Consider the following 21,215-nt stretch of genomic DNA (forward strand, 5'->3'; position numbering starts at 1 on the left):
ACGAACACTATGATGGAACGGCATCTCGCCGGCTATCCGACAGTCATCGTCGCGCATTTCCGCTGACTAGTATACATTCAAATCGAAATACAAGCAATTTCTACTGAATCAATACTAGTCAGCCCTTAAGATTACCGAACCACAATCTGACTTATCGACCTCGCCAACCGACTCATGCAGCATTCATTTTTGTCGCTGCATTTTATCAAAACTTTGGATTATGAATAAAATAGTATTTACGGTGACCAATTCTTTAATTATTTATTATATTGGTGCCCACCGTAAATACTATTTTATTCAAATCCAAATTTTTCAACGACAATAACTCCGCTACCACTGGTTGGAATTGAACCAAATTTGGTGTGTAGGCTTAAATTAGGTAACCTAACAATTTTATCAAGTAGCCAGTACGATTTGAGAAAAAAAGTCATTTTTGAAGAGCCCTAGTGTACATGCCTCTTTTATGTATAGGCCAAGGTGTGTCTCCGATTAAAAGACTACTGCAAGTCGTTTCGGTAACCACCTATCTTTTCAGTATATCGCAATCTTGTGGTATTGATTTGATAAATGAATAGTGATGATGTCCACATTCAAATCGAAATACAAGCAATTTCTACTGTACTAGTTAGCCCTCAAGTTAAGTTGCCGCACCACGACCTGCCATATCGATCTCGCTTTCCGTCACACTCACATACCCACTCATTTTGTCGCCTCTCACCATGGTGTTCCAATGTCATACATCTCATAGGCAGGGGCGGGCAACATATGGCCCGCGGGCTGCATCCGGCCCACGAAGGGATTCTAAGCGGCCCGGAGGCCGGAGAGAGTGTTCGACTGTTCGGTCTTGCATGATCATGTGGTCCGTGGCCGGAGAAAGGTGGCCATGAGACTACTTGTGCTGTTCGGGTCTACAGACATTTGCGAGCAAACATTTTCAACCATGAAAATGAAAAGACAAAGCTGCGTTCCAATCTAACTGATGCTCACGAGTAGTCTTTACCAAGCGTTTCTACGTCCGATATGCAACCAGAGTTCAAAGAACTTGTTGACAACTTTGATCGACCACAGATCTCTTTGACTTCAATGGCTATTGAAGTATATTACATAAATAAATTCGTTAAATTCTGTTTTTTGCCTCTATGCTTTCAACTTAAAATTCAGGATTACTGTATCCATTTAGGAATCCGGCCCGCCAAGTAGCCTACTTCATTTTCCTATATCCGGCCCGCCGACCCGAGAAGTTGCCCGCCCCTGGCCTAGGCCCAGGTGTGTGTCTGACATCACAGTGTCCTATATGGTGTCGACACAAGCAAATCTCACGGCTCAGTGAAATTGATTCACGTCACAATTTCCATTTGGCTACAGGCAATTTGACGGTCATTTTTGACCGGCTTGCCGAGCATTAAATTTGATGAACCGGGTATCAATCGAAAGCTGACGCTGTACTGCTTGCGAAAATATAAAATTTATTCCGCTCATGGCCCTGGAACCCCCACAATCAGCCCCAAATTATTCATTGTTGAGGAGATTGGCAGTGTGACGTAACAATGCTGTCTGCCAAAATGAGAGAGTAGCTCAAGAGCAAGGATGTGACTGCGCGGCGAGAGTGAGATCAGCTGACGTCGCGGCAATGGCAATGTGCTTGTGCAATGTGCAATGTGCAATCGCGTCGCAGAGAAACGCTGCGCTGTTTTTACTTTTTCTATGCGCTTCGGTAGAAGCGAGCACACCTTACCAGCCTTTCCTTGACTTGTAAGGTTAGAACTGGGTCCACAGAATATATTAGGGCCCTACCAATTTTCGCGCATTATCCTTCAACTTATAGAGATATTTAGGCTACGTCTAAATACTCTACATTGGATATGTCAGATTATTATGATATCGATTGCCTTAGCAAGCTTGTTGCGTAAGGCTCCGCAGAGACACGTCGTGCTGTTGATAGGCCTACTTTCTATAGGCGCTTCGCTAAAAGCGAGCACAGCAAATTGCCAGTCTTTCCTTGACTTGTAAGGGTAGAACTGGGTCCACAGAATGTATTAGGGCCCTACCAATTTTCGCGCATTATCCTTCAACTTACGGATATATTTAGGCTACGTCTAAGTAGTCTACATCGAATAGCCTATGCCACATTATTATGATATCGATTGACTTAGCCCGCTTGTTGTGTAGGGCTCCAGAGACACGTCGCACTGTTGATACTATCTATAGTCGCATTGGTCAAGTGTGAGCACACATTACCAGCCTTTCCTTGACCTGTAAGGGTAGGACTTGGTCCGCGAATGCAGCAGGTAAAATGTTGATTAAAGGTTTACAGCAGGGGTGTCAAAATAAACTAGGATCGCGGTCCGGATTCAATCCATTATTAGATAGCTTGCGGGCCGGGCCAGTCAAAATATTCCAAAATGTTACCACCAAATCCTTACCTTTGTTTTTCACTGAAAAGCTCTATTACCAAGCCGAGGCCTATATAGCACTTGTCAGGAAAATAGGAGTTAAAACCGAACAGTGACGTTCGCGTTGGAATTTGGTTCATCATTATTCAATCACCATTCGGATTTCTCCGAGTGCCAGAGACCTTTTGCGTCAGAAGCAATACAGCGGTATCGTTGCCGCGACGCCAGCTGAGTTTCCCACTCTCCCTGCTCATCCGTTCTTTTGCTCTTGAGCTACTCTCTCGTTTCGCCAGGCAGCATTGTTGCGTCCCAATGCCAATCTCCATAACAACTAAAAATTCGAGGCTGATTGTGGGGGTTCCAGGGCCGCAAGCGGAATAAAATTTATATTTTCGTAATCAGTGCAGAGTCAGCTTTTGATTGATACCCATTTTACCAAATTTAATGCTCGGCAAGCCGGTCAAAAATGACCGTCAAATTGCCTGTAGCCAAATGGAAATTGTGACGTGAATCAGTTTGACTGGGCCGTGAGATTTGCTTGTGTCGGCACCATATTGTAGGACACTATGCTGACATCAAAGACTACTCCAAATCGACATTTTTTCATTTTATCGCAGTCTTGCGGTGTTTTGAAATGGTGAAATTCTTCATAAAACTGATACTCCCTTTCGTTATTTGACTGCATCGCGATTTTGTGATATTTTGAACTGCTACATGATCTTGCTTGAGATAAAAATATTGCTAACGTGATAAATCGTCACCACCTAGCGTATAGAATGACGAGTCCAGTGTTGCGTGACCTGATGGTGGTGCTGAGAAAAGACAGAATATGAAGAATGTAGATAAATCTGATTTAGATGTGGTTCTTTGTTCGGTTGTACTAAAAACACTGATAATAGCAATCAATACTAATTAGCATGATATATTCCGGAAGATTTTTGATAGCCCATAGCATGGTATTGAATTGTTTTAAAATGAAGCCCATCATTCGCGGTCCAGGATCGCCGTCTTGAGGGCGTGGGTTCCGGTTGTTTTTTATTTTAGTCCGAAGGTAGTGATAGGCCTATACTGTAATCTATTACGGTGAATTGCTGAAAATCGTAGTTCTGACTCCTAGTTCGTTGTGGAGTGACTATATCTCATATGAGATCACCTTTCTTGAAGTTTCTACAGCTTCTTGGAGCTGGAGGTACAGAACTTCAATATATACAGTTGAATAGTATATTCATATTGAAATGAACCCGAATATTTTCGGCTGACACTCGTCAGGGTTAATCGTCAGCAACTAGTAGAAAATTCAGTTTCTGTAGATTTTCAAAATTGTTCAATCTGTCATCTATAACTTGTTGATGTGGCTGTGGCACCCTACTGGCTACTGGAAACTCGTTATGTTTTGCGTAATAGCCTATATGGAATCTCTGTCCATTTTTTGGAATAAATCCTGCGTGATGAGAGCTTTTCTATATAGAATAATTAAGGAATTAAACAGAAAATCCTGCGTGACGTTGCCACCAATTCCACTCCGGCGTAATAGGCTATATATAACAGGTGAGCAGCGATGATTCTCCAAGTTGAAGTAATTTATTAAAAAATATTTTTTTTAAATGAAGAATTGTGTGAGCACAGGACACCGATTCCATACATGCCACGATGATACCGGTATAGCTGAGCTGTCAGAAAAGTTAGGTTGGATTTCATTTCCGGGTTATGAATACGCCGTTGCCAAGAGTTTTACGAAACGTGAAGATGGCATGCACCATGCAGCCGGGTTGGAATCCCGGTACGTTTAGCGGTACCGCAATATAACTGGTAAGGCAAGGCAGTTCCCAGCGACCAGCGTCACATACCTGTGTGCCATAATTAGAATCTCTGGTGTGCAAGGGACACCGATTCCAGGATAAGCCGCATTGTATCACTGATACTGTGCTGTATAATGGCGTTATGAGACATATGTGTTCGGACAAGCTTATTGCATCTGAAATTGTGTGCTTTCCTATTAATAGCTGCAGTGTTTATCATACTTTTGACTGTTTCGTCGATAAGGTAATGTCATACCTGTTTGATTTTTTCAACCACACCTGACCTAAATATATCTCTAGACCAGAGGTCTCAAACACGCGGCCCGCCAGAGCGTTTTGTGCGGCCCGCGACGACATTTTAGATTTTTAATACTTTGACAATGTATAGGCCTAAGTTTCACATATCTTTTCAGGTTATAAAGTCAAAATTCCCTCTTAAATTGCCCCGAAAGACTGAAACTATTCACCAAACTTCACTACCACATCAATTGCAAACGCTACCATGCAGTAGAAGATTCACTATTTCGCCACATTTCCAGTTCATGATAACAAAACCTGACCCTTAGACGATTCGTGACTGAAATTTGTGAGTTGGACTTGGACGCGACCTTTCTTAGAATTACTCAGACTCGGGCTAACTCGATGGCAAAATGAAGATGACTCGTGTGGACTCGGAGTGACTCGGAATGCCGTGAATTTGTTAGAACCATGGACGCAACAAACTAATCGCGTATTAGGGGAATAGTAATAGATCAGAAGGTCGCAGCTTGGTATTTCGCGAACTAAGCAAGTAGTTTTGGTAACCATTGGCAATCTGTCAGTTACATCTTTGGTCGCTAAACCATGTTATTAAGGGCACTTACAAGTACCGAGTACCGTAGTTGTACGCTCCAACGATGTAACAACAATGGCCCGTTCGGCGTCCCGACATTTCAATCACCAAGACACAATCATTAATATATTTGTATTATATTTATATTTGTTTCTGCTCCTATATTTGAAGATATTTGGCCATGAGATTATTAGCCTACTTATCAGAATTATACCGGAATCCTGGGTTGGAATTACAATACCCAACCTAAAAATGTTTTGATATCAAATCAGTATCTATTATCAATCTGTTAAATTCGAAATATTCATAGTAGCTGCAAAATTATAACCCGATAGCTTTTATGATGGCATCATACATTTGTCCGCCCATATTGTGGCTATATCTTATAATTAATATATATCAAGTACAACAACAATTCTTTTCAAATAGTTATAAATGTGATGATTCTTTTCGTGCCACGCCTGAATTTATACAAGAGTAAATCACATTTGACGATACTGTCAGTCTTTTGGATCGACTCATTTTCAATAGAACAATTCATTCCCGCCAAATAAGGCCTACTTGGAAAGACATAGAATATCCCTATAAAAGCTACGGCCCGCGGCGTCGTCAAAACTGGCCCGCGAGCACATTTGAGTTTGAGACCTCTGCTCTAGACTCTAGTAGGGCCGGACACAATGATTCGAGTACTTGAATCTGAATCTAGTATCTAATTCTAATAATTCGAATCAAGTGGGATATGATTTTTTTAAGTAGGGTAGGGGGGGGGGAACTTGAGTAGGTGGGGGAATTTGAGTATATTCGACTAAAACTTTCGCTCTCTAAACGTATCAGCTTCAAATTCATCAGTTATGCATTTATTCAGTAGGTGACTATGTCAGCTCTAGATAAGAATAATAACCATTTTTATCAAAGGCAAATTGTAGCTTCCACATGGAATTGAAAGTTTAGGATTTTTTTTTCATTTTTCACTCCATTTTTCAACTTCTTTGCAGACAGCATAAAAATTGTGGTTGCATATTCAAATATTGCTTAAGTTAGTGATAGATGATCATACTACAAGGTATGGCAATGCATTTTGTCGATGGTGGTAATAGTAAGTTTTAATTTGAAGAATATTTTTTTGGGGTAATTGGGGTATAGTATAAATTAGGTGTTGGGTAAATTGAGTATACTGTTGAACGCGGACCTTCTTTGTCGCACCATCATCTGAGAGGTTGTGCATACTCTTTTGAATCTTTTGTTATGTTGATTTTGTTACACAATTAGAGAGTTAAAACAGTAACAGGTGACATGATCAGGTATTATAAGAAGCGAACCCCTAAATATGCACCACAAGAATTGGAGCAGGCTGTCAAAGAAAGCAAGACAGGAAAGAGCTGTTATAATACAGTCTGGAAAGAATCCCTGTGAAACAGTCATAAGAAAGCTAATTAGAGCAACACAGAAATTTGTAGCCCCAACAGCAAGAATCAGTTGAAGAAAGTGACGAGATGAAAAGTTTGACTCAGGCTATTACTACAGTAGTCTCTCAAGTAATGGAGAGAAAAAGCAGAAATGATTTAGCTAATCGTAATGCCAAAAGGAGGCATGTTCACTTGCTCTGGTCATAACTGGTTAGGTGCTGACCAGACATGGGGTGATTACTTCATGAATGTAATCGATTGCGATTACGATTACTTCCGAATGACGCGATTACGATTACGATTACAGCAAAATCAGGAAGTAGTCGATTACGATTACATTGGAAAAGTAATCACGATTACTCACGATTACATGTTTTAAACAGTGAGAGAAAGATAGGATTAAAAATTAATATTAATATATTGAACAGCTTCTTGGAAGTACAGAACTTCAATATACATTGGAATAATATAATGCAATAACTGATATTATAGACGAAATTCAGTCTTCAACTTGAAAATATCACCCTATGGCGGCCAAAGACCAACGTTTGGACTGGGGGACGAATTGCTGTTTTGGTACTGATTCTAGCTAAAACCCACGTTAACATGATATATAAGATCATGGCTATGGCGGCAGGTCCCAATGTTGAGTAAAGAATTATGACATAACCATTGGCGCCTGTTTCGAGTAGAGTCGTCTGAGAAGAAGATGAAGAAAACATAGAATTCTGCCTTCAACTTAATACATATAATGTACTGCAAGCAGCCGCTACGAAAAACGGCAAAAAAACGGCTCGGTTATGATATATATCAGCAGCTGTTGATTTTTATTGCTTCGTTGTGGAAACCGTAATGTTTTATTTGACGAGTACAAAATTTAAAATCTCTATCCGCTGTACGTACGTATACGTACTACATATAGGCCTAATGCTCGCTAAGCGGCAACGGTCAAACTGCGTTTGCATAACCAAACATTAATACAAAAGTTACTCGGTAGAGTCTAGAGTGGTGATTAATTATCCTGCTGCGGGGTACTGGCGTGTGGAACGTGTTGATAACCTGATGTACAGCACGGCGGGTGTTCTTACAATCACATCGAATATCTATTTATTGTGGATACTTCTTGGTTCTTACGCAATGACTAGCAAAGCTGATAGGCTACTTCTGACGTAATGATGAGCAATGGCATTTAAAAATCAGACGTTTGTGCTATCATGAACCTGGTATTATAATACATCTTCCTTGTTCACGAATGTTCAGTTCATGTCATAGTACTTGTATAAATAAAAAGTAATCGTTCTTTCACAAAGAAATCGATTAGATGTGGGAAGTAGTCGATTACGATTACGATTACTTCGGAATTTTTTCGAATGTAATCGATTGCGATTACGATTACTTGAAAATACTGTAATCGTCGTAATCGATTACGATTACTAATCGCGATTACCCCATGTCTGGTGCTGACATCAGAAGAAAGCATGGCCAGACTTTAAGATGAAGAGAATGTATGAAAGCTAAAATGCAATGAAGTTATGGTCAGTGACCATGATGAGCAGAAAGTAGCCACTCAAAATACAGTTCTGAGTTGGACTTGAAACAGTCCAGAAAGAGGAAATCAAGGAGTTGGACTGGCTCGTTATGCAATATAGACAAAAAAGGGTTTCTGGGGCTGGTAGAAAATATGACGAGTGGCGGCGAAACATTCGAACATACAACCAACGGGTTGCATATTCTCCTATCCCTCGAACATTGATGTTGAGAATGTTTTCTATTTCATTCAATGAAGTAATTTTCAAAGTGAAAGCACCAATTTCTGAAAGAAGTGGGATTCTCAAATTTGATTTCAATGCAAACAATTAGTGAAAATTTGACATCAAATTATTTCGTTCAGCTGTTCCTTCTGAAAAGTTCCTGTTTAAGCAACTATATAACAGAGCTTGTTCCAGTTTCTTTTTTAAAAACCTGCAAAATGTGCAAATATACTCAGTTTTCCCATACAATGGGTCATTCGGGTATAACATGGGGATAAGGCTGGCTTCAAGTGCAATTTAGACAGTATACTCAATTTTCCCACAAAATTGGGGTAAATTGAGCATACTAATTTGTAAAATAAAAATCACAATATTTTTCTACTGTAAGCAGATCGAATCTTCAATTGATTTGCAATGGAAAATTCAACCATACAATGTAATAAATATCAACCAAGTGAACCAACCACCTTTTTATTTGACAGTTTATGCAAATGACAGCTGTCCGAACTTGAAAATATACTCAAATTCCCCCACCTCACCCTACTGAAATTATAGTTTCGATGCTGTGTTCCACTGTGGGAGGCTGTAAACCTCAATTGACCATATCAGAGCATGCGAAAAATATAATACAAAGCTATGCAGTATGCATGCTAGTTACATATCTGTGAAATCGTGATCTATCCACAGCATGTTGTCACGAAGTGAAATGAAACAAGTATGGTCGCACTAATACCTAAAAATCTTAAATGGGATGTAGAACTGGGGCATTATATTCTTTGAGGTCGTGTAAAAGGTAGTTCTTACTTTGCCTTTCTTCTTCATTCATGATGCCATAATCAGTGAATACTTCAGAATCAGAGATATGAGATTGAATTTGTTCTTTGAAGTCATCTATCGTAGTTGAAAGGTGAACTTGAAATAGTTTTATTATATCACAATCACAATGAAGACAATATCCATGATTGTAGTGCATTTATACACCAATGTAGTAGACTTTTTCTCATCCTTGGTATATTTGTGTTGCGTATAGCCTAGGCAAGTTAAAATGAAGAGGCTTTCAAGAAAGATCAGAAAGAGATTCAGCTATTCATCGCAAGAACGACGCCACTCTGTCAAAGATATCTACACCGGCGTCACCCAAGCGAGACAACTGCCGATTCCGCAGTTACCGAACCAAAATCCACAATCCGCGTATATATGTTCGCACAATAACGAGATTGAACGCAACAATCGAAGAGGCAGAATGTTATCGGAACCCTTGCCGAATCCAATGGCTGAAGCTTCGGATTCGTTGGATAATCATGACTATAGTACACTAGATGGTGATGAAAATGAAAACGGTGAAGATGTCTTTGATGATTCAAAGCAAAGTGATGACACTGCCGCTAATTCAACACGGAGTTCATCCTCAGAGCCAGACGATGCGAAACAGCCTGATTGCAGCGATACTAATGATACATGTACAGTACTGATAAGTCCAGCTTCCCCTATGCTGCTCGAATTTGAAAAATTAGCCCGGCAAGGTTGGTATTGGGGTCCCATGACGCGCGAGCAAGCCGAAAAAAGACTGAGTAATGCCCCGGAGGCATCGTTTTTAGTCCGGGACAGTTCTGATGATAGATATATACTATCGTTAAGTTTCAGATCACACCATCGGACTTTACACACTAGGATTGCGCATTCCGGTATGAAATTTAGCTTTTACGAAGATAACCCAAAACAAACTTACACCTCCGTTGTAGAGCTCATTGAGAATTCAATGAGAGATACAAACGAACAAGGAGTGTTTTGCTATTCGCGGTCGCGTCAACCATTTGCGCCCACCTTCCCTGTCCGATTGATACACCCCATTTCTCGGTTTACAGAAGTACGACCTTTGCAAGACCTATGCCGATTTGTGATACGACGAGTTGCCCGTGTTGACCACATCCAGAATTTGCCGCTGCCAAAGCCCATAAAAGAGTACCTTCACCATTCGTATTTTTAAGGCTAATTTATTCGAGTTTTGAATTCACAATCGGTGCAAATGAAATAAGATTAACTGTATTAGTGTAGTTGCAACAGGTTCGAGAATTGATATTCCGACCAGTAAATTGTGATTAGGCCTGGCCTATATGGAGTACTGTAGGCTATAGTGGTTTTTGTATTGATGCGAGTACATTATGCCAAATTGAGTTGTCAAAAAATCTTTGGGCTCTAGGTAAATAGGTATGTGTCGATATGCTTTGTAGTTACTTACTGGTGCATGCTGGTTTTCTTTTGATAGGGCATGGATGCATATTTGTGCGAAATTTCTCACATATATAGTTTTGCGTGAATTATCATCAGCCGCATTGTGGTCGCAGAATCTGTTAGTGTCACCCAGAGGTGGTCAGTAATTGAGTATTATCACTTTTTAAGAGAAGGCTACGAATGTAGTTTTAGACTACTTCCATGTCTACTTGAACGATATACGCAAAACTCGTTGCTTTATAAACTTGAAAAGTGGAAATCTAACACTTCTACTGGCAGTCTTTTAGACGAAACTACTTACTCTACGCTTGAAAAGTAGTGAGTAGTTGTAGACTAATTGTGCATCACTATTTATGAGTGGAATTGTCATAATAACCGCTTGAAATCACTCCATAAGATTATACCTAGCTGCAGTGTCACTAATCATATTGTGCTAGTCTCGAAGATACGTCCTGCAATTTTCAAAGGAGCCACCTCCGATTTACTGTAAAGTAAGCGACGTCTCGACGTAATTAACTTTTTGAAAATGCTTTACTTTTCGTACATTTTATTTTCTATTTCCACTTGAAGTAGTCTTGGGAATTGCTTACTGCTTGCAATTGAGTAGAAATTCACTTCAATTCTACTTCTATCCGAGTAGCAACGCTTACTACTCTGATCACCTCTGGCGTTACCATCAATCACTTCACATAGCTTATTCGCTGTCAATTTCACCTGGAACGCTGGGTGTACCATCCAGTTTGGAAAATATTGATGTACGTTTCTTTAATCAATACCTAATATGGTTTCGATTAATCGGTCCTGTTAATAGTTTGTCCTATGCAGCGAGTGGTATTCTTTCTCATGAAGACCAGCCGAGTCCTCGTGAATCACGGTCCTATGACGACCAGGCATTGCAACTTCACCTTGAGATTCTTTCGAAATGACAGTTGTACCATGTGCAGTAATAGTATTCGCTTGCTCAGTTTGCTTACGTAATACCATTCTGTTTCCCAGCTATCTACAGTAAGATAAATGGCCATTAACCATTGTAGCACATCAAGTTGACATGGCTTGAACCAACTTGAAATTACAGCTTTTAGCAGTGTAAAGATGACCGTAACATGGTTATTGTGAACCTTGTTGCATTAGCTGCTAGTTTTCATTTTGTTGTATTTTGAATCTAGTTACTGTGTTTGGGATGAAACTTGCTTGAAGCAGCCGCCAGTGGCTGGCTCGTGTTTTTTTTTCAATGGTTTAATTTATACTTTTTGTCTTGCACTTGTATGGATGTAAATATAAACGTTTTCTGTGAGTTTTAGCTGTTGCGACTGTTTACTGATAGCTGACGTCTTGTGGTCATGTTATCAACGTGGTCAAAGTCGATGTAGTCAGAAGTCACGTACGGTGTGAGTCAAATCGAAATGGTTCCTTCTGAAGTAGTACAGTGAGGCAGATGACACAGCATGAAGGTTTCGCAATACAATCCAGTTGAACAAATGAATAATTTCATCTTTTCAAAACATCATACAAGGGCTATACAAGTATAGTAAGGAACGGAGCGACTTGGACACTTTTTAAATCAACCACCCGCCTTGGCTAAGAACCTGTAATCAAGAGGCATGTACAGTACATTGGACCATGCACACTGGAGAGTAGCATTGCTCGGTCAAATATGCCGGACCTGAAGTTTGGAACAGTATCTCACCTGCTATCCGACAGTCGTCGAGCATGTCTGTCCACATTCAAGTTGAAATACATGGAAATTTCTGCTGAATGAATACTAGTCAGGCCTCAAGTTTACCGGAGCACGACCTGACATATCGATCTCGCCTTCCGCCACATGCCACCTCGTTTTGTTGCTTGTCCTTTTACTTTTCGTGTACAACTGTACAATGACTCCTCTACATCGCCTAGGCCCAGGTGGCTGTCGTTTCGACACCTCCATATATGTTCTTTGTATCGCAATCTCATGGTGTTTTCAAAATAATGAAATTGTTAATTTAAAATGATACGTTCAGATAGCATAGAAAAGAACAAACAACAAAAATGAAGTGGCATGTGTCAGTCGGCGAAATTCTGATGAATATATTGATGAACGCAGTACATCTAGAAGCTTTGCTGCGAAAGATTCGACAGAAATGATTGCATGAAATGAGCGTTGACGCAATTGTAAATGGAATGGAAGTGGCGAAGTGAGAAAAGAAATCCAGTCTCCATTTCTATGATGCAGGGTTTGCCGGCCGCGGTGTACTTATTCAGTGATTGTCATAAAAAAAAACTGACATTCAGAATTCAGCACCGCCTGAAAAATAGTCGACAAGGGGACAAGGCCTTGGGTGACGTTATGGCAAGAAGTTTATTGAAGAACTATGTAATATTTCACTTTACCAGTTTACCTATCTCAGTTTTTAGAACTAGTACCCCTAGAGCTTTCACTAAAATTTTTCATACCGCCTGTCCATTGACAGACCATAGTTGTTTACAGCACTACGGTCAGACCAAAGAATGTCCTTCTACATTCTTTGGGTCAGACCGTCGCCAAAACCTTATTTTGGGCCCCCATATGAGTTTCAACACAGCACACTCTCCGCATCAAATAAAGCCTGGGGTTACACAATTCACGGACGCGAGACTAATGTATTCTTACCATTGATTCGGTGCATCGTACCCTCACGAATCACGAACCCCTGGTTAAGAATAAGAACTCATAGCATAGCCTTATAAAGGCTAGGCTCGATGCTCATTTCGTCAGTGGATGATATTTCGCAGCTCTGTGGTTGAGCGCCGTCATGCGAATAAATGAATCATGCTTGACTTTCCATTGAGGAATCTCATGATAATATTCGAGCGGGATTTCAGTTCATCAGGTTGATTTTCTCTGTATTTGTACAAAAAGTAAGGAATTATAGCAGAATGATCATTCCGATTCGCTGTTTCACATGCGGGAAAGTTGTCGGCAACAAATGGGAAGCTTATCTGGGTCTCCTCCAAGCAGAGTATACTGAAGGGTGGGTTATAATTTCTTGAGTTGAATATATCCATTTAGTCACAACATCAGGTATATGGTAATATCTCAGAAGAAACCTGTTATGAGTGTATAAAACCGCAGGAAATGTGGAATATTGCCACGGTAATGTAGTAAGGCTGTATAACATGTTACTGCACAGTCTTCGATCAGTATAGGCTACCGACGTTTTATAGATAGACCGTCCGAAGGTGTATAAGCAATATAATTGCTGATGCAACAAGGGGGCATGCAAATCTTTTGCATTTGATAATACCAGTATATTTAGTAATGAAATACGAACTGTATTGTGGTAAGCGCAAATTCGGCCACTCCATAACATTGAATGACAAGAATTCTGATTTTTCAACTGTCATTTCTTCTTGTACAGTGAAGTGGTTGTTGATGCTTCCCGCTGACTATCATTGCTCATCTCAATTGTTGATATCGCTGTTCATTGTTATGTACAGTGATTTAACTCTGAACATCACAAGATTACGACACTTGGAAACTATTCCACCGATGATAATGTTTAGGACGGTTCTTCTCAAATGTTCTCATCTCATTTTTGTCATACGGCCATAGCACTTGAAATCGTAGAATATACCATTGCCAATTCCTGCATGAATGCATGCTGTTGTGTTTGAACTCCGTAACTTACCGCCGTGCAAGTTCAAAAACTTTCTTTTTACTTCTCTCAGTTACGCTAAATTGTATATATTTACATTGACATTATATTATTCATTTGTAATTTTCCCATGATGCATAGTGTTGTTTCCCTACATACCGGTATGTATTTTGTTCATCTAAAGTTATGATGATAGCGACATCTGTAGTGAGATGTTCCTGGCCTGGCCAGGTTGTCTCAGCTTTAATGTTATACTAATGTTACACTTATTTCTATGTTAAAATATTATAGATTTGCAGAGTTTGCAAATACAGAGGCTTCTCTCTCTCTCTCTGTCGCACTGTGTTACGCATGCTTTCTTGTCAATCCTGTATTTATTCTGCCATGTTAAATTTTCAGAGATGCCCTGGACGCTTTGGGTTTGAAAAGATATTGCTGTCGACGCATGCTGCTGTCTCACGTCGACCTTATCGAGAAGCTTCTCAATTACGCTCCTCTGGAAAAATGATATTTCTACATATTTCAAGCTCCTAAACAGAGGCAGACGTTTCAGCATTATTGACCATGGGAGGTTACGCGTGCAGCCACGTGCCAGTGGCACACGGGACTTCTTTCGATATTTTTTCCGGTAATGAATAAATGATCTTAAACTGATGTCCTGGACTCCTGGTAATCAATAAACAGATAGCAGCAATGACCCAGATTGTTCAAGTATGTGTATATAAAACAAGTGTATTAGTTAGTCCGTGAGAAATTCATTATGAGAGGGATCAAACGGGTGTATTTAATTTGTCAATGCCGCTCGGGGCCGAAACTGGGGTTGTGATGACTCGAGTCAGCATTTTTTGGTGATTCAACTAGTACCAATTCACATGACTCAAGACTGCATGGGATAACTTAAGGCCTTATCTGGTATTTCTTATTTGTAGAGAACTAACACCATAATATCGTTCTATTGTATGATAGACTTTAATGGTTCAAATCCCGGCCGGGTCGGAACAAAGAATATGCACATCATCCACTCATGGTATCAATATGAGCATATCGTTTCTATGCTGTTGTTTGTGGTGTTCATCTTGTTTGTCGACTGCAATGGTCATTTACACCAGGCCAATTCTATTCCATAGCTGCCGACTTGTAGCAAGGCCCACTTCTAGGAATGACATGAGGAGGGGGAGCCTAGATAAATCTGCACTTAGGTAGAAATTCTGGCGTTGACCTCGGTCGGACTCGAAATCCCTGCTGCAACCCATTGGTGTTGCAGCGGTGGATTATACCACTACGTTATCACACATCGTTTCTATGTAAATATCTTGAGTCGGTTATGCCCCCCCCCCCGGCTAATGCAATTATTCAGATTTTATCTAATTTGTGAACTTGAACTATTACATGCTCTTATTGTAATTCTAATATTAATTCCAGTTATTCTATCTTTGAATCGAATCATAATGCACGCACATGGAAAGAGGAAGGCAAAATAGATACACATCGACATTGACAAATTACTGTGGGCATTTGTCGTCATTGACACATCCCGACTCAAGTCATTACAGCCCGCCCAAGTTTCGGCCCCCAAGCGGCCACGTAGGATAGCATGCTGTTTCATAATCTCACTTGTGTAAATCGATCCATAAATTGCTTTCTCTCTGTTATTAAACATGACGCAGCTTTGGACAGTTCCCACAACGTATAATTTGATGATATTAGAAAGTCAAAATCAACAGAATGAATTGCTTAGCAATTGAGTGAGCACTAACAAAGAGTCGAAAGTCGAGTCTTGAAAAATAACCCAAGATTGGACAGTTGCCTCAAATATACAATGAAAAAGGAAGTATTAATCCTACGCCGACCCGGTATTTCTATAACCGAGGACCAAGCCTTTGTGATTCCTACCAGCAACTACCGAGCTCGTCTGCCTAACCTAACTATCAAGCACCTACCTGTATTAAAATTCTGTTGACAACATTAAAAAATCAAAAGCTGTTGCAGCGAGTATATTCATAGATATCTACAATTATAAAGTACAGTAATGCTTCGTCAATGCTTATATTGCACAGCATTTCCTCGATACCATCTTGAAACAGACAACACAAATATACGCTACTCACTGACTATCCGATTCCAAAAATCAACAGAAAAAAAAACGCGAGGAAAAGCACGCGGCGAACTTATCTGAAACCATCTACGTTAACCAACGACTTATAATGCAGTAAAACCCGCGCCACCTTGGTGCGGAACTCAGCGGAAGAGCACGATACGCAGTTGACTAAAACAGGGTATAAAGTCACGACAAGGTTCCAAATGGATGCATCTACGCTAGATGGGTTTTCTATTATAGACCCCAACAAACTATCCATTGACGTCAACAGTCTCACGCATTCGTTGATTTGGGATTGCGGCAACGGAGTATGTAAAGTCAGGCGTTCTTCCTCAATGTAAGCAGCTAGCGTCGAATGACAACGTTTGATGATGCTCTCCAAAGTCAGATCATTGATATCGGCAGTGGAAGATGACAAGTCACCGTATGTCGATTTAGATTCGGAATCTTTAACTAAAGAAAACTGTAAAAGAGTATCAAAGCAAGCTTGGCTGAGTCCTTCCCTCGATCTGTTGCTACCGATATCTCCGTTATGTTTATCTCTCCGATGAGACGACCCTTTGTTCAGCAGCTCCACAATTTTGGTCACAAACGTCTTCGGAATACAAGAACCTTGCGGCAACACCTCGTCTCTAATCAACCTGATCAGTTTCACGTCAAGATTTTCCTGCGTCAAATGGTCTTCGACTGATAAATCTTTAGGCTCTGGGGTGTTAGGAAACAGGAAAGCTTCAATACACAAGTGTAGATCATCCCACAACGCATCAAAATAAGCAGATTGCGAATGTTGTCTTACGACAGGCATACCGGTTTGGAGTACATGCACTAGCGCGTCTACCGCGAATTCCCAAGTGCCTTTCATAGTAGGATCGTATCGTTTCGATAACGGTACTCGCAAAGACCTTACGATATTATTCAGCACGCCGTGCTGAATCACGGCTTTATGGCAAGCTGTCTTTTTATACAGCTCTACCGCAAGACCGATGGAATACTCTGCAAAAGGTACGCAGTTAGGGCATTGCCACTTTTGTTTTCCGTTCGGCAACAGCTTTTTCGATATCTTTCCATAGGTAGGCGATTTGGTAGCGTATCCCGCGTTTTTTAGTAGAAGCTCGAATATGGCAGGGTACATTGCCGCGTCCGATTCCAGAGATATCCCCTTTTGAATTACGTTAATCGAACGTATGATCACGTCTTGGAGGGGGGTGAGCCTGAAACTTGAAAGTGACGGCAATTCGAATGCGACAGCATCCCAACGCACTGGGACACGGATAGCACCATCCAAAACCCTGGTCAGATCTCGAAAATGCTGTAACGAAAACTTAGCTTGAATATGCTTGTGTAACGTAGAGAACAAGGACACATATGAAGTGAGATATGCTTGTGATATCACAGCGTCCAAGTCATCCACATCATCACCAGGAGGTTCAGTCACTTTGACACCGATACCACACCAGCTGTCCCAGGCTTTCGCCCACAGTTGCGCATTCTCGCTTTCGGACTCCATACCGATATCGGAGACGAGCACATCCTCAAAGCTGCACATAGCAGCTCCCGACACTTCCGAACTCGAGCATAATGCAGCGTTCTCCAAGTAAGCAAACAGTTTTTCCCAAGCCTTGCCGAAGTGCGGCAGGGTCGCCAAAACGCCACGTTTCAGCTTAAAAATTCTCGATAATCCAGCCAAAGTCAGGACTAAGGTTTCTTGCCATTGTTTTCTGTCCGTGTCACGCGAGTGGTGCATCAAAATAGTTGCTTTGCTACGTTCACACGACGCGCCGTCCGACGCTGTCTGTACATTGTCCATCAATACAAAAAGAACATCCCACACGACTCTATCCCACGCAGCTGTACTTAATAAAGCACCGTGCGTGGATATTGTCGAGAATAAGGTTTGTCCCGCGCTTTTACGGACAGCCGGGCGGCTGTCCACGCATAGTTTACCGATTTTCGCAAACAAATCAAGCCACAAGTCATCCATACACAACGGGGTATCGTCAGAGTCTTTATTTTTCAAACTTTCTCCGATTTTCTGCCTGTTTTGGTACATATAATCCGACACGCTCCAGAGTAATCCGATGGCAGTGAGGCTGATGTTGAAATCTCGCATTTGAAGCCCGTACTGTGTCACAACATCAATGCATTGCCGCAGAGATCGATAAGGAATTGAAGGCAAAAAATCAGACACAACAAGCTGCAGACTACGAAACCCGGTGCGTATAGGGTTCTCTTCGGAAGCTCCAGTTGGAGAACCAATGACATGCAATATTTCAGGCCACCCCGAGGATAAGATATCACCGGAAGACTGCAGCATCTGCAAAGTACCGTCTAATTGTTTCTGTTTAACATCCGCATGAGTAACAGAACTGAGTTCCTTCAAAGGATGAAGGAACATATGCAGCATGCGTGGATTATCGCCGAGCGATTTCCCGTGCTTGTACGCTATCGCTGATTTCACGAGCGAAGTTACTCCTTCCGCGCCCCATTCTCGTAGAGTAGCGTTAGGATGCTGGCATACTTCGAGCAAATGACCAGACACGGGCCGCCACAGTATCTCAATGCGGAACATGTTAACCAAGCCGGTTTCTAGGAGTTTCGCGATAGCGAACAGGCTTGGTTCTTTCACGTTACTACTGTAAGCAGCATCCATTGCTTCTAATGACAACGAACAGAGAGCGTTGATAAGATGATGTAACGCCACATCGTCTAGATTTTTCGAAGACTCAAACAACTCAGACAGCATCGAAGATAAAACAGGCAAGTCAGAAAGCACAGCAGTCGTAAGAACCGTGTTACTGCCTGAATTCGGATCACTGCCGGATCTAGGATTCGGCAACAGCTGACCAGACGCGGTAGGCTTCAGTCCGAGTATCCACACAAGATGCTGCAACGTCGTCAAGATAATCTGCCATGCAGTGTTCATAACAGTGCCATGACAGTTTGCTAAATTCAGTACGGTACGCATACACCTTATATTTTTCGCTGTCAACATCACAGACACTTGACTGCTGTTAGCCGCTAGTGGCTGACCCATTGCTACAACTTGTTGTTGTAGACTGCTGTTCAAAACCTGTTGCTGTTCGGATCCGATTGTGATTTTTTGCGGCAAACACGCGAGTGATGCGTTGAATACAGGTAGGGCGTAGTGAACAGGGAGAGAAGCTTTACATAGGATTGTTATGAAAGCGTCGCGGGCAGGTTTATTGTTGAGATAACCGCACACTGCAGCACAAGATTCGATACATTTCAACACGGCTTCGGTGGTTGTGTCTTCAATGCTAGACTCTAACAGTAAAGAGAGAACAGTCAACATACCGCACCATGTAGCTTCCAGCATTTCTTTGTAAATTTCAATCATCGAAGGATTTTCCAATGCTTTTTCAGAATTGCCGCCATCTTTTTCACTATTATCTTTCAAATTCGCAAATTCTGAATCCACCATCGAAGTCAGACCCTTGATAAGATCAAGAAACGCGAAAAAAGCCATTCCCAACACATACCCATCAGGAACCGGAGGCGGGTCGACCTTATCCAGCATTTCTCTGTACAAGTATTTCCCGTTATTTACCGCGCTCACTGGCAAAAGCGGTATTGAAACTCCGCGGTAATCCAGAGTCAGTGTTGTGTATGAGTTTTGTCCGTTGTTGGCTGTAGATGAGCCATTTAATATATCAGCAACCGATGACACGACTGTAGGGTTCGAGGAATAAGATGCCATTAAATTCTGTATGAATGAACCGAGAGAAGTCACTAGATTTCGATAGATCTTGTTATTGTGCGTTTGCATATCGTATGCACTGCAGAATGATCGTAGTAATTTGGGCTGAACGCATAACTGCTGCAAAACCTCAATCGCTAAAACTCTCTGCCAGTTGGGTTTGTCGGTGTCCAAAAACTTGAGTAGCAGCGACAAAAATATCTCGCTCTCTGTAACGAGAGACGTGTAATACTTCTTCAAAAGTATAGACACGACACGCAACAGTCTCATCGAAATCGGGAAAAATGGCTTGTCCTGAGCACCTTGCGATGATGGCGGCGGCGGGGCGCCTTGTCTGTGTTTTATATTCGGAGAGAACAGACGTATCACCAAGGCACACACGCGGTCTTTCAGCAAAAAATTAAATTCAGGATGCTTGCTAAAAATTGATTCGTACTCCGATAGTACCGTTTCGACTAATTCTAACCCGAAAGTACGAGTCATTTCTGTTATTCCAGTAAGCCAGCACGGACTGTCGGCATTCACAAGTTGACATAAGTCCTGAAAAAGCATGTATGCGTCTTTCACGGTTTGGGAGAGATTATCGGGCGGTTTATATTTGGCCGAGCTTTTCGGGATATATTCATCACCGGACCAGTCTTGAACTTGATTCATGTCATCTTCGATTATGACTCGATCGAAAACCAAAGCAACAACTTGACGTATTGTAGCTTCAGCTGTATGATTTGTTACTTCGTTTTTTGTGAAATGCAGCCTAAAGCATAACACAAGCGCTCTGGCTAAAACATCGCCTGACACACAGCTGCGTTTGCTTGTTAGCAACACGAGAGCTGTTTGTAAAATTCGCAATTGAAGTTCTTCAACGTTTTGATCGTAAACTTGCCATAAGATGTTTACGATGTTTACGGACATTGCCGAATCGATGATATCATGATTGATGAGTCTCTGCATGGATGTGAAGCACAGTTGTATGATAGGCAGACTCTTTGTGTCGCACCCCATCAGGAATGGTTGTAATAGATCCGCGCATGACTCTTGTAGACTTGGTAGGTATGTAGCTTTGTCTGGGGTGTCACCCACTGTGCCCGTTAGCGTTCGTATTCTCAAAATGGCGGATTCGGCGGCTTCCTTGACGGGTGGATATTTTCGCTTTGTTTCGTTGGATAAGTTACGCAGATCTCCTTGAAGCAATTCAATCAGGCGCTTCTCGCGAGCCTGGGCCATGTTTTCGTTCTAATATGGCGTGTACATATGTATCTTGCAATGTAATAATCTATGAGTTAAGAGATAGAGAATATTTGAAAATTGTGCAAATTAATAACATAGATAACAGAAATGAAATATGCAGATAACAGAAATGAAATATGCAGAT

The 21,215-nt window shown here is 41.3% G+C and overlaps 4 protein-coding genes across 7 annotated transcripts in view; 3 read left to right on the top strand and 1 right to left on the bottom strand.

The window, feature by feature from the left end:
* The window catches only part of LOC145437617 (uncharacterized), a 299,426-nt gene that overhangs the window by 213,673 nt on the left and 64,538 nt on the right, over window positions 1–21,215 (top strand). The gene's annotated exons all lie outside the window — the stretch shown is intronic.
* LOC145437600 (suppressor of cytokine signaling 6-like) lies at window positions 8,722–11,713 on the top strand. Its single transcript, XM_080314869.1, has one exon. The coding sequence runs from the start codon at window positions 9,227–9,229 to the stop codon at window positions 10,166–10,168; it is 942 nt and encodes a 313-aa protein (XP_080170995.1). The 5' UTR covers window positions 8,722–9,226; the 3' UTR covers window positions 10,169–11,713.
* On the top strand, window positions 13,208–14,681 carry LOC145437601 (DNA-directed RNA polymerases I, II, and III subunit RPABC5). Its single transcript, XM_080314870.1, has 2 exons — window positions 13,208–13,403; window positions 14,427–14,681. Exons 1-2 carry the CDS (start codon window positions 13,309–13,311, stop codon window positions 14,533–14,535), a joined length of 204 nt encoding a protein of 67 aa, XP_080170996.1. The 5' UTR covers window positions 13,208–13,308; the 3' UTR covers window positions 14,536–14,681.
* LOC145437602 (protein MON2 homolog) lies at window positions 16,008–21,139 on the bottom strand. The gene has a single exon (XM_080314871.1). It carries the CDS (start codon window positions 21,065–21,067, stop codon window positions 16,196–16,198), a length of 4,872 nt encoding a protein of 1,623 aa, XP_080170997.1. The 5' UTR covers window positions 21,068–21,139; the 3' UTR covers window positions 16,008–16,195.

The sequence above is a fragment of the Botryllus schlosseri genome, chromosome 4 (assembly GCF_051294905.1).
Source record: "Botryllus schlosseri isolate E-star chromosome 4, Bs_hap1, whole genome shotgun sequence".
Taxonomy (NCBI): Eukaryota; Metazoa; Chordata; class Ascidiacea; order Stolidobranchia; family Styelidae; genus Botryllus; species Botryllus schlosseri.